The sequence below is a fragment of the Pelodiscus sinensis genome, chromosome 1 (assembly GCF_052426305.1).
Source record: "Pelodiscus sinensis isolate ZL-2025 chromosome 1, ASM5242630v1, whole genome shotgun sequence".
NCBI classification, from domain to species: domain Eukaryota; kingdom Metazoa; phylum Chordata; order Testudines; family Trionychidae; genus Pelodiscus; species Pelodiscus sinensis.
In genome coordinates, this window is record NC_143052.1 from 357,816,068 (window position 1) to 357,830,348 (window position 14,281).

At 47.5% G+C, this 14,281-nt stretch overlaps 1 protein-coding gene across 1 annotated transcript; it reads right to left on the minus strand.

The window, feature by feature from the left end:
- Nucleotides 1-7,924: 7,924 nt before the first annotated feature.
- LOC149526119 (olfactory receptor 52M1-like) lies at nucleotides 7,925-8,977 on the minus strand. Its single transcript, XM_089773878.1, has one exon. It carries the CDS (start codon nucleotides 8,975-8,977, stop codon nucleotides 7,925-7,927), a length of 1,053 nt encoding a protein of 350 aa, XP_089630004.1.
- Nucleotides 8,978-14,281: the final 5,304 nt, after the last annotated feature.

Here is a 14,281-nt window from a genome sequence, read left to right on the forward strand (position 1 = left end):
GGAGTAGAGGAGAATGGGTTGAACTGTAAGGTAGAGCAATGCCTCCAATTTGTACCCTAAGTTTTCCTGACCTTCTATTGCTCTTGTTCCTGGATGATGGTTGTAGGAGAAATCCTGGAAGGGGAGACAATATTCATATCAGACAATACAGACATGACTGGTAGCTGGTGTGATGGTTGGGTCAGTTGGTCTCCTCACACACTGAAATGGGACATTTTCTTTGTTCAGATAAATGATTGATGAAAAGCTGGATGTTTTAATATGAATTCCATATATGATGGAGCTCTGTGCTCAGTAATGGTTCATGACCTTGGAAATAGGGGCCAGCTGGAAAAAGTGTGTGGGGACTTTGTTACCCACCCGCTGCCACCCAGCCCTCTGCCTCTTCCCGGGACCAGGCTGGCAGCTCCCGGTGTGAAAGCAGGCTCTTTGCTGGCCAGGCCTCACGCGCGTATTGCCATCTAAGCAAAAGGTCAACTTCCCCTTGATGAAAACCCTTACACTATGTAACTTAAAGATCAGTGACGAACAGGAACCAAAACCAGACCCAAAAACTTCATGTAAAGTTCGTGCTGTTGTGCTGATTGTTCCATGCCCGATAAGGCAGAAAAGGAAAAACAGGAAACCATCTCACCCCCTTACTCCTGTCACTTAACAGACAGGGTCTGCTAGCCTATCACAAAAAGCGTGCAAAAGCTTTCTCTATAAAACAGCTTCCCCTCCTGCATCAAACTGAGGAATCCCGAATAAACATTGGATGGCAGAATATGAGCCAGGTCCGAGGACTGATCACCCGAGGGCCACCTCCCGCTCACCGAACCAAACGAGTTCCTGTAGAGCGTAACGTATACCAAACATAACGAATACCAAATATGTTGTTGTTGTAGTTTGTGTGTCTGTTAAATGTAAGTATTGTTATCTGAAATTGTTTAGAGGTATTGTTAAGTAGTAGTGTTAAGAGTTCTAGATAAATGATTAGTCTTATAAGTAAGACTGACGTAAATGTAACTGTTAATAATCCCTAGTCCCTTGTTAACAACTATTGGGATTTAGAGAAACCTCAAGGAATTTTCTTTACTGTATTGCATTTTTCTTATTGGACATTCTAATAATTATTTGGTGCCTACGTATGTAAGAAATTGATAAAATCATAATTTATACGTAGAAACCTTTTAATAAAAGTTTAAAAGATATTTAGGAATAGTTTGCCTGTTTCTGCGCCTCCCTGGGACTAGCCACATTTCCGAACCTTTTACTTTAAACAACACCCGGGAGCCTGCCCAGGGCCGCAAGAGGCGGGCGCCCACCTGCTCTAGTGCGGAGATCGTGGACCTCATCGAGGTTTGGGGGGAGGCCTCCAAAGTCCACGACTTCCGCACAAGGCACAGGAAAGTGGCCATCTAGGGCAGGATAGCTGCAGCCTGGCCACCAAAGGCCACAGGCGAACCCAGGAGCAGGTTTGCATGAAAACCTAGGTGGTCCAGTGAGACCCCCCGACCCTGAGCCCTGAGCTTAGAACATAAGAACAGCCATACTGGGTCAGACCAAAGGTCCGTGTAGCCCAGTAGCCTGTCTGCCGAGAGCAGCCAACGCCAGCTACCCGGGAGGGGATGGACCGAAGACAGTGACCAAGCCATTTGTCTCGTGCCATCCATGTCCAGCCTTCCACAAACAGAGGCCAGGGACACCATTCCTACCCCCTGGCTAATAGCTCTCCCTGGACCCAACCTCCATCACTTTATCTCACTTCTCTTTAAACTCTGTTCTAGTTCTAGCCTTCACAGCCTCCTGCAGCAAGGAGTTCCACAGGTTGACTATTTGCTTTGTGAAGAAGAACTTTCTTTTATTAGTTTGAAGCCTGCTACCCATTCATTTCATTTGGTGTCCTCTAGTCCTTCTGTTATGGGAACTAATGAAGAACTTTTCTTGATGAACCCTCTCCACACCACTCATGCTTTTGTAGACCTCCATCATATCCCCCCTCAGTCTCCTCTTTTCTAAGCTGAAAAGTCCCAGTCTCTTTAGCCTCTCTTCATATGGGACCTGTTCCAAACCCCTAATCATTTTAGTTGCCCTTTTCTGAACCCTTTCCAAGGCCAAAATATCTCTTCTGAGGTGAGGAGACCACATCTGTACACAGTTCTGAAGATATGGCGTACCATAGTTTTATACTTTCCCTCTTCCTTCTTCCCCTGGCTTCCCCCTTCCAACTCCCTCCTCCCAGGTTTCTCCCTCCCCTCTCCCACCCTCTCTCTTCCCCTCTGCCACCTCCTTTTCCCAGTCTCCCCAGAGGTTAACCCCCCCTAGTTTTGTTAAATAAATTTCTATTTTTGACCATATGTGTCGTTTATTTTTTACATCAGGAAGGGAGGCTAGGGAGGGGTAAGTGGAAGGAGGTGAGGGAGGAATAGGGTACGAGCCCCCGATGGGGAGGACTAGGGTGGCTCTGTGGGCTCTTCGGGGTGGAAGCTCTCCTGCAGGGTCTCCTGGATCCTGACAGCCCCCCGATTGACTCCCCCTGGATGGCAGCCTGCAGCAAGTGCAGCCAGGCTGATGGCTGAGTGCTGTGATGTGCCGAGTGCAGCTGCTGGGAGCATCACATTGAGTGCAGACAGTCTGGCACTGTTAATTAAAAGGTCTCATTTTAGCTGTTAATCAGTTGGACAGTTGTTAAGCATTTGGATTGAAATTTTGCCCGACAGGAGGCCTGCCATGGTGTGGCTAGTTATTAGAAAGTTTCCAACATGACAGTTCAGTCTGCTCCTCTAATGCAACAGGAGAGAAGGTTTGTGGCCCACATTGGAAAATCCTTCAATCTGTAACAGTGAGGAGCCCCATCACCCCCTGGCTTTGCAAGAGATACAAGTAAGGAAACAGCCACCCTGTTAGCAGCCAGAGCCCTCAGATGTGAGGGGAGGAAGCGACACTGTCTGAGCCTGTATACACATCTGGCTCTTGAAGGCTTAGTTGAATACTTCCTCCAAGGAGAGCTTTCCCTCTGTGGACCCTGAGCAATCCATGGGCCACAGCCTATGACTTTTGCTTTGTGTCGTACAGCTACTAACACCTTTCCTCCTGACGGATCCCCTGGGCCATCAAAATGCCCTAACACTAGAGCTGAAGTTGTCAGCCAGAATGTAAAAGCAGGAAATGGTGTCCCTGGGCTCTGTTCTCTGCAGGTGGGTGACAGAGGAGGGATCACGTGAGGATTATCTGTTGTGTTCCCTCCCCCTGGGGCACCTGGCATTGGCCACTGTGGGCAGATAGGACACTGGGCTGGATGGAACATTGGTCTGACCTGGTTTCACCATTTTTATGTTCTTATGAATAAGAATGAGAAGGGCCCTGAGAGCGTGAGGCTCTGTGCAGTGGAAAAAAGGCCACAGACTAATTCCCACTCCCAGCATGATGCACCACAGGATGGAAGAGGAGTGGATGGTACCTGTGAATCCTGAGGTGGAAGTGTCTTCCAGGGAATCTCTCTCAGGTAGACGTGCCCCGCACCTCTCTCACCGCACCGTCTGCAGCAATGTCCCATGCTAAGAGCTGATGCAGGGATTGCTTCGTCTATAAAGCAGCTCTGGACCATCCCATTGGGCATCGCTCAGCGCCTAGGGGAAGTGACAGCTGGATGTAAACAGGCTGGAGACTGGGGACACTCAGGACAGGGTCTCTGTCTCCATGTCTGTGCCTCTGGGCTCATTAGCCAGGTTTAGCTCTGAACAGTCATTATGGGACTTCCCAGTGGGAGATGGGACGATTCTGAATCTCTGCTGAGCCACAAGGGAATTGGCTGCTCTGTGTATTTGTGTCCAAAACTATAATCGATTAGTAAAAGAAACAAGGAACCGAGGGTTGATGCCTAGTGCTCTAGAGTTGATCTGCTGACAGGGAAATGCCCAGGATGGCTGGGCAGACAGTAGAGACAGATCTGCAGACAGACAGCTGAGGGGAGACACAAACACTTTCCACAGGCACTCAGGGCTGTTGCTAAGGGATCAGAAATCAATAGTTTTTGCCTGTATTTATCAACCCACTGCGCCGCACCTGCCACTGAAGAAGCTTCAATACTCCTGGCAAAGGAACAGCACCGTGAACACACTGAGATTATAAGGTGGCTGACCTGAGGCAAAGAGTGAGCAACTCATAGAAGACCACACAGGGAATGAGAAACCAACTGCAGGAGTCTTGACTCTCCTCTCTCTCGGTCATTGTATGTATGAGAGGAGAGAAATAGCATCACAACTGGGCAGAGTGCAAACTCCAATGCGGTTACCTCTGAGCCCTCTCATCCATGCTGCCTAGCTGCCCAGCTAATATCGTCCTCACCTCTATCGGCTGGTCCTTAGTGTTTCCACAGACAGTCAGGCAGAGTGCAAACTGCAATACGGTTACCACTGAGCCCTCTAGTCCATGCTGCCTAGCTGCCCAGGCAATATCGTCCTTCCCTCTATCGGATGGGTGCCTATTGTTTCCACAGACAGCCACTTCCTCAGCATGCGATGCACCCTGTCTTAAAGAGACGGAGGGGTTATTTCAAGAGCACATTAAAAAAAGTCCTAGAAAACCCTTCCACCGTCCCACTCTCCATCCCCGAGAGGCCAGGGGTGTGATCACTCCCCTCCGGCAGGGCCGTCCCGCAGGTGCCTCTCAGACCCAGAGTCCTGGACTGCGGGCCCGGATGCCGGAAGGCCACGTCAGCCATTTTGTCCTGGGCAACCTCTGCCGAGTGACCAGTGAGGAGACATTGCAGCTCCCCTGCCATCCCCCTGCCCGATTTCCTTCTCTGCCCTCTCAGCCAGTGCTGTAAGGTGGGGTCTGTCCCCTGCTCAGCTGTGACACACTCACTGTCAACAGCCCAGACAGGTGTGTCCCTGGCAGGCCCTGCATCTCTCTCCTTCTCTGAGATGGGGTTGCCTCCTGCTGCACATTTGTCATACAGTGTCCTCATATCATAACTGAAAGCAAGAGTTTGACTGTGCCAGGAAAATGGGAGGAGCTGGGAGTGGGACTGTTTCCCATAACACGGAAAGGGAAGAGCTGTTGGTAGGGGTGTGATACTGAAAGCTGTCAGTGGGGCTGCAATCCTGCAGAGGGGAGCTATCCTGCAGGGTGACTACGTGGGGCAGATTCTCCACCAGCAGAGTGGCCAGAAGGGGCTTGATCTTGTCATCATTCTGCCACCAGATTGGGGAAATAGCTCCCTGCCCCAAACACTTCTCTCCCCCCTGGATATTGGTTTCAGAACATAAGAACGGCTATACTGGTTCAGACCAAGGGATCATCCAGCTCAGTACCTTGTCTGCTGACAGTGGCTAATGGTGCCCCTGAGGAGGTGAACCAAACAGCAAACGATCAAGTGATCCCTCTCCTGCCATCCATCTCCAGCCTCTGACAACAGCCTCTCCTTACCCATCTGGGCTCATAGCCATTAATGTACCTAACCTCTATGAACTTATCCAGCTCTTTTTTATACTCAAAGTCTGAGGCTGTGGCCCATGGATTGCTCAGACTCGAAAGAGGCCAAAGCATCCTTGAAGAAAGAATTGAGCAAAGCCCTGGGGGTCCAACAGTGTGTTCATGCCCAGACATGAGGTAAACAGGGTGAAGTTTAATAAGGCCAAATGCAAAGTGCTCCACTTGGGAAGGAACAATCAATTTCACACATACAGAATGGGAAGCGACTGTCCAGGAAGGAGTCAGGCAGAAAGGGATTTGAGGTCATAGTGCTAAATATGAGTTAACAGTGTGACACTGTTGCAAAATAAGCAAACATGATTCTGGGATTCATTAACAGGAGTGTTGTGAGCAAGACATGAGAAACAAACTTTTTCTACCTGTCAGGGTGGTGGAACACTGGAATAAATTGCTTCAATGGCTTGTGGAATCTCCATCCCAGGAGATATTTAAGAGCAGGTTGGACAGACACCTGTCAGGGATGATTTAGATGGTTCTTGGTCCTGCCATAAGGTCAGGGGACTGGACTTGATGGCTTCCTAAGGTCCCTTCCAGTTCTTGTATTTGATGATTCTATGAATCAAGCAGTGTCTCATTGTGATGGTACAAAGAGCCCACCAATCATTCATACTCTGTCTAGATGCCCCGTCACATTGGGGCCTATTTCTACAGGAGATTTCAGTCAGCAAGGAGAAGAATGGGGTAAAACAAGAACCCTGCTTTCCACTCTATTTAAACCCCTCTCCTTGTGTTTTATTCAGAATAGATGTTGCGTCTGCTCAAAACCATCAGAGAGCGAAGCCAACTCATCCACAACTTTAACTCCTTCAAAGCTTATAATGCCTTTGCTCCATATTCCTCTCCGTCAAATTTTGTTGTAGTTCCTATATTCACCGTTACACCTAGTAGCTGTCATAGGAAAAAGGACTTAAACATCTGAGGCCTGACGTGAGGTCTGAGGCCTGAACTAAAGTACTGGTTAAATCTTGCTGCTATAAAAATGTAAATTGTGAGCCAGAGGCAGGCCTACTCACGGGAGCCAGGCTGATATCACAAAACACATTCCTAAGAGGTACAAGACACAGAGCGCTCACACAGACACAGTCCAGAAGGGCGGTATAAGAACGCCTTGATACTGACACATTCTCTACTGGTCACAGGAACACACTGACCCAAGCTAAAGCGAGGGCCAGGATGACAGTGTGACAGACAGAGATGGATAAGGTGATAAGAAGCAACCATCTGTGTCAGAGGGTGGCACCTGGGCACATCAGAGGAGCCGTACTAACCTTGTTTGTATTGGTGTATAAAATGGAGGCTGAGGGTAGATGTCTCTGGCATAGTTGGCAGTGGAAAGTCCCGCCACTCACTGATCAGTGTCCATGGTCATGGGCATAGACATGCTAGTGTAACTAGACATTGTTCCAGGGATCTAAGTCCATGTTCCATTGACAACAAACCTGGCCAAGTGTCTTCACACCTTAGCAGATTTTGTTGTCTTTAGGCAGTTCCCTTAAGCTCTGATGTGACAGCTAACTGTACAGAGCCAGGATGGCACATGGAGGGAACACACAGAGCCAAACATCCATCAAAACCAGCACCTCTCTTTAGATTCCTTGCAGTAGATTAGCAGTGCTCCCTACCACTATCAGGCAATGGGAGGCCACTTTGCCTCACTACATTGCTAGCCAACACCCACAGTAAGGCTGTGTCTAGACTGGCCAGTTTTTCTGGAAAATCAGCCGCTTTTCCGGAAAAACTTGCCAGCAGTCTACACTGGCCGCTTGAATTTCCACAAAAGCGCTGACTTCCTACTGTAAGAAATCAGTGTTTTTGCGGAAATATGATGCTGCTCCTGTTTGGGCAAAAGTCAGCTGAGATTTGTTTTGTGCAAAAAAGCCCCCATCGCGAAAATGGCGACCAGGGCTTTTTTGTGCAAAAGTGCGTCTAGATTGGCCACAGACGCTTTTCCGCAAAAAGTGGTTTTGCGGAAAAGCATCCCTGCTAATCTAGACGCGCTTTACAAAATGCTTTTAACAGAAAACTTTTCCGTTAAAAGCATTTCCAGAAAATCATGCCAGTCTAGACGTAGCCTAAGGGAATTAGTGAGGAACCATTGGGGCAGAGCAGTAGTCAGCAAACAGGAAAAAAGTTCAAACAGTTAGAAGTCCAAGGACTTCATCAAAGTTGGGCAGAAAATTGTCTATGATTCAGGCCTGTATTTGGGGCCTACCAGCAAGATGGTTGAGGCAAGGGGTGGGATTTTGGGGGTCCAATTTCCAGGAATTAGAAATATGGCAACCCAACAGACTGACTCCCCAGTGTGTTATGCTGACACAGAGCAGCGAGGTGAGAACATGGTTTCATGTCTATGTGACTGTCCAGTTAGAGTGATTCAGGGAAAAGGGCCCAGCACCATGTCACCATCACGGAGTTTGGTTGGAAGAGCGAAAACAAAGAGAAAACTTTAAGTTCCTTTATAAGTAAATAGCCAGAGCAGCCTGTCCTGGATCTGTTTGGTCCTCACCCCGTAGATGATGGGATGTAGCATAAGCGGAGCCAGAAGATATACATTGGCCATGAGAATGCGGAAATGCAGGGCCATATCCTGGCTAAACCGGTGTGTGAGGGAGGCGAAGAGATGTAGGAAGTAAAAGGTTAAGATGGCGCAGAGGTGGGAGAGGCAGGTCCCCAAAGTCTTCAGCCGGGCGTCCTTGGTGGGGAGGCTGAAGATGGCCCTGAGGATCTGGGTGTAGGACACAACAATAAAAGCCAAATCTACACTTGCAACAAACAGTGCCACAAAGAGGCCATAGTAATTGCTGAGGTGGGTATCAGAACAGGCCAGCTTCACCACAGCCATGTGTTCACAGTATGTGTGGGCAATAATGTTGGTAGAGCAATATGGCCGCCACCTCACCAGGAAAGGAACAGGCAGAATGAGAATGATGCCGCGCAGCATCACAACCAGGCCAATCTTGGCCACCACCACGTTTGTCAGGATTGTGGAATGTCTGAGAGGACGGCAAATGGCCACGTAGCGATCCAACGCCATGGCCACAAAGATCCCAGACTCCATTGCAGTGAAGCAGTGAATGAAGTACATCTGGATGAGGCAGGCATTGAAGCCGATCTCCCTGGAATTGAACCAGAAGATCACAAGCATTTTGGGCAGGATGGATGTGGACAGGACCAGGTCGGTGGCAGCCAGCATGCAGAGGAAATAATACATGGGCTCATGGAGGCTCGGCTCCATCTTCACAATGAACAGGATGATGAAGTTGCCCAACATGGCCATGGCGTATACGATGGAGTACGGAATGGAGAGCCAGGGATGGGCCGCCTCCAGTCCAGGGATGCCCAGTAAGATGAAGGTGGAGGGGATGGTGAAGTCGGTGGTTTTGGATTCTGACATGGAGTGGGGGAGAAGGTTTCCAACTCTGAGGCAGAAGCGAGTCCTGTGAATGTGCCCCACGTTCCATATGTGCCCAGGTTCTGGGGTGATGTTTGCAGTAGACATGCCCTGGCGGGAAAGAAAAAGTTAATATGAGATACTCCGTGCACTCCAAGAGGCTTTTCCCATGTGTGAATTGAACTGATTGCCCACCACATACCGAAAATGACATTTTTATTCTTTGGATAAACCAATGAGGAACAACTGCCAATTCCATATTTCATGGTCTCTATGAATCAGTAACTCCTCCACATTGAGACATGGAAAATGAGTGATACCCCTCATTGTTCTTTAAAGCAATTAATTCAGATTAGAGCAGGCCTACTCAAGTTTAGAAGCCCCTAGGGGCCACAATGATACTCACAGTGCATGCCGAGTGCTGTAACTTAAGTGTAGCTGTATATATATTCAAATATATATGCAAATATAGGGAAATATCTTCTTTCACACTGTCAGGCATGAATATGAAGATTAAGGCAAGACTACATAACATGCAGGCCCTATATAAGTCAGTTCTGCTGATATTGATAAAATGCAACATTTATCTAACTACCAGCCATATGGCAGCAGTTTGAATGAGCAATGACAGTCCATGACTTGAACGACTAAAATGCATATCAACAGAAGACCGTTATATTGGCTACTTTTTTGTGTTGGATCCCACCCGCGGGCTGTGTGTTGAGTAGCCCTGGACTAGAGTCTGTGCTTTATGATGTTCCCCATCATCTACGCTGCTCGAAGCCTGAGAGTAGAGAAAAATCCCAAGTCTTTGCCAAGGAGGAAACATCTCGGCTACAGCACACCTCAGGGGGAAGACCTCGGTGTCATTGAGAGCTGCTCCATGGAACCACCTGCTCATTTGCAGTAGTGGGGGAAATGAAGACAATGTTCAGAATCTTAAATAGGACAGAGAGAAACCAGCTCTGGGCCTGTTGGGAGTCTGTGGGTTAAGTTTAAAGGAGCAAACAACAGCAGTGATGTTGTGGTTGGTGTCTGCTACAGGCCACCAAATCAGGTAGATGAGGTAGATGAGGCTTTCTTCGGACAACTGAGAGAAGCTTCCAGATCACAGGCCCTGGTTCTCATGAGGGACTTTAATCACCCTGACATCTATTGGGAAACCAATATGGCAGTACACAGGCAATCCAGGAAGTTTTTGGAGAATGTTGAGGATAACTTCTTGGTACAAGTGCTGAAGGATCCGACCAGGGGCCGTGTGCAACTTGACCTTCTGCTCACAAACAGGGAGGAACTAATAGGGGAAGTACAGGTGGGTGACAACCATGGGAAGCAGTGCTCATGAGATGGTAGATTTCAGGATCCTGACCAAAGGAAGGAAAGAGAGTAGTAAAATACACACCTTGGACTTCAAAAAAGCAGATTTTGACTCCCTCAGAGACCTGATGGGCAGAATCCCCTGGGATGCTAACATGAAGAGGAAAGGAGTCCAGGACAGCCGGCAGTATTTTAAAGAAGCCTTACTGAAGGCACAGAAAGAAACCATCCCGACGTGTAGCAAGAGAGGCAAACATGGTAGGAGACTGGATTGGCTTACAGGGGGAATCCTTTGTGAACTTAAGCACAAAACGGAAGCTTACAAAGAGTGGAAACTTGGACAAATGACCAGGGAGAGGTTTAAATGTATAGCTCAAGAATGCCGGGGAAGGCGAAAGTGCAAAGGGAATTGTGACTGGCTAAGGATGTGAAGGATACAAGAAAGGTTTCTACAGGCATGTTAACAAGAAGAAGGTGATCAGAGAGGGTGTGCGGCCCCTACTGGATGAAGGAGGTAACCTAGTGACAGATGATGTGGGGAAAGCTGAAGTACTCAATGCTTTCTTTGTCTCTGTATTCACGGAGAAGGTGGGCTCCCAGACTAATGCGCTAAGTGACTCAAGATAGGATGAAGATGGGCCGCCCTCAGTGGGTAAAGAACAGGTTAGAAACTATTTAGAAAAGCTAAACGTACACAGATCCATGGATCTGGACTTAATGAATCCGAGGGTACTGAGGGAGTTGGCAAATGTCATTGAGGAGCCTTTGTCCATTATCCTCGAAAAGTCGGGGAGGTCAAGAGAAATCCCGGATGACTGGAAAAAGGCAAATGTAGTGCCCATCTTCAAAAAAGAGAAGAAGGATGATCAAGGGAACCATAGGCCGGTCAGTCTTACCTCGGTTCCTGGAAAAATCATGGAAGGGATCCTTAAGGAATCCATTTTGACGCACTTAGAAGAGAGGAAAGTGATTAGGATTAGTCAGCATGGATTCACAAAGGGAAAGTCGTGCCTGACCAATCTGATAAGCTTCCATGATGAGGTAACTGCTTCTGTGGATGTGGGAAAGTCAGTGGATGTGATATACCTTGACTTTAGCAAGGCTTTTGATATGGTCTCCTATAATTTTCTTGCCAGCAAGTTAAGGGAATGTGGATTTGATAAATGGACAGTAAGATGGATAGAAAGATGGCTAGAAGGCCAGGCCCAGTGGGTAGTGATCAACGGCTCGATGTCAGGATGGCGGTCAGTTTCTAGCGGAGTTCCCCAAGGTTCAGTTCTAGGTCTGGTTTTGTTCAATAACTTTATTAATGACCTGGATGAGGCGATGGATTGCACCCTCAGCAAGTTTGCGGATGACACTAAGTTAGGGGGAGAGGTAGATTCACTTGAGGGCAGAGATAGGGTCCAGAGTGACTTAGACAAATTGGAGGATTGGGCCACAAGAAATCTGATGAGGTTCAACAAGGACAAGTGTAGAGTCCTGAACTTGGGACAGAAGAATCTGAAGCACTGCATTTGGGACGGAAGAATCCCAAGCATAGTTACAAGCTGGGGACCAACCAGTTAAGTAGCAGTTCTGCAGAAAAGGACCTGGGGGTTACAGTGGATGAGAAGCTGGATATGAGTCACGTGTGCCCTTGTAGCCAAGAAGGCTAATGGCATTTATCTCAGACCTTTTCTCCAATTGGTCCAGATCATTCTGAATTATGACCCTGTCCAAAGCAGTTGCCACCCCTCCCAGCTTCATATCATCTGCATACTTAATAAGTGTCCTTTCTACACAGGGCCAAAATTCGGAAAAACCTCCTCTTTCAACACGTCCCTTCCTCCTCAATGAGGATTACAGGGATGGTGAAAGAACACGTCCACTTTTTCAGAAATTGTTCAAAAAATGCGGACGCATTCCTTGAATGCAGCATAGCTTTTTCAGGATACCTCTGACCCCGAACTTCCCCACCCGACTCCAGAAGCGTCTGGGTGTGAAATGCTGAATCTTCCCAGCAACGGTAACACTGAACTCACTTTTACCTCCCTCACAGGGGTCTCTTAAGGCTTTGTCTAGCCTGCAGGCTTCTTTTGGGAGAAGCTCTTTTGGAAGAGACCTTCCGGAAAAACTTCTTGCGAAAGAGAGTGTCCCCACTGCCAACGTGCATCAAAAAAGAGATCTGCTTTTTTGAAAGATAGTGTTCACACTGAGGGTGTGTCTAGTCTACAGGAGTTTTTCGAAAAAAAATGGCCTTTATTTGAAAAAACTTTCCCTGTGTCTAAACTGTTGCCATGTTCTTTCAAAAGTAAATTGTAAGAACACAGCAATTTTTTCAACTGCAGAAAACTTTGTTTTATGAGGAAGAATGCCTTTTTTCAAAAGTACTCTTTCGAAAAAAGGCGCTATGGAATGCAAACTGTACTTTCTTGAAAGACAGCATCCAGGCTGCCTCGGTGCTCTCTTTCGAAAAAGTGGTTTGCTTTTTCACAAGTACTGCTTGTAGTCTAGATGCTCTTTTTCGAAAGAGGCTTTTTCAAAAATATCTTTTGAAAGAGGCTTGCAGTCCAGACATAGCCTGAATGAATGCTCTCTTGCATGCAAGCTGTGATTGCTATAGATGGAATAGACACGAGGGGACTGGTGCTTTTTCCTCTTTCCTCTCTCGCAAAAAGGCTTCTTCCTCATAGAAAGAGGTTTGCCAATGTTTTGGGAAAACCCCTCTGTTCTTTTGGGAAAACCCCTCTGTTCTTTTGGGAAAACCACTCTGTTCTTTCGGGACAACCCCTCTGTTCTTTCAATTTTTTTTCAAAAGAACACAATTGCAGTGTGGACATTAGTGAATTTTTTTCAGAAAAACATGCATTGTAGACAAACCCTGAAAGAGATCACTCTCTGTAGAGGTAATAAATGTCTATTATCTACCCGTCCCTTCTTGGAATTTACAGGGCATCACACCCTAGGGAAAGATGGTGTAGGGCAGGCATGTCCAAAGTCCGGCCCGTGGGCCAATTGCGGCCCGTTTTCCGGTTTAATACGGCCCCACAGGTAATTTGGCAATATCTATCTTTTATGGCCCCCAACGAATCCATATGTATTGAGATGAATACATTGTAAAATCTCAGTTAATATCAGTTGGTCTAAATCAGTTATAAATATATTTGGACACAACCTGTATACTTGGTGTTATGTTCCTGTTCATATTTTTTGAACTTAAAAGTTGACAGACAACCTTTGTTACCAATAATATGTAATGTACTTTACAATGTTCCTGACATATTTCAGCTTCCTGGATTTTTTTTTTCATCTGGCCTTCAGATATGAAAGGCAGAGTGATTTAACACCTGTTTAGATTTGTCATCCATGTGACGAAATGGAAAGTATGCCGTTTGCAATAAACTTTGCATAAAATAGTTAATTTGCATTTAATTTTAATGGTTCAAAGAATGTCAGGCAAAATGGTCAGCCCTCACGCTTGTTCACTTCATCAAATCTGGCCCTCTTTGAAAAAAGTTTGGGCACCCCTGCCCTAGGGAAAGCTATACATTGCCCCTGGTTATTTTTTCCTAACTGGTATAATTGTTAAAAACACACAAATGCACAGAGCCACTAATTACTCCCTGACTCAGCCCAGAGCCCAAGAGATCTCCTCTCCCTTGGGAAGGTCCCTTAATTTTACTCGTTATGCCTACAGATGGGTAAATAGCTCAGGGACACAGACAGGCTGGTCTCCAGCTGGTTTACATTCATGTCCCACTTCTCCGCAGCATCTGAGCAAACCCCACCGGGCTGCCCAGAGCGGTGTTATAACCAGCACCCCCCTGCCTCGACTCTTAGCAGAGGAAGCTGCTGCAGATGCCGGGCTGAGGGGTGGAGCACACACCTGCCAGAGAAAGACGCGTCCATCTCAGGACTCCCAGGTAAGAATCTCTTGCTGAGGAGATCCCCTCTCTTCTCTGCAGCCCGGCCCACCCACGGCAACACCTCCAGCCCTGAGGTGGCTGCATGTCAGGGGCACCGGGAACCCTTTGGTGTGACAGGTGTTCCTGGATGAGCCGTACAAGGTGCCATTCTGAGCCCCTGGCCCATAGTTTGCTCAGGTAACCCTGA

What these genes read in the sequence shown, in the direction of transcription:
- LOC149526119 (XM_089773878.1), bottom strand. Translation starts at nt 8,977, where the DNA reads ATGTCTACTGCAAACATCACCCCAGAACCTGGGCACATATGGAACGTG.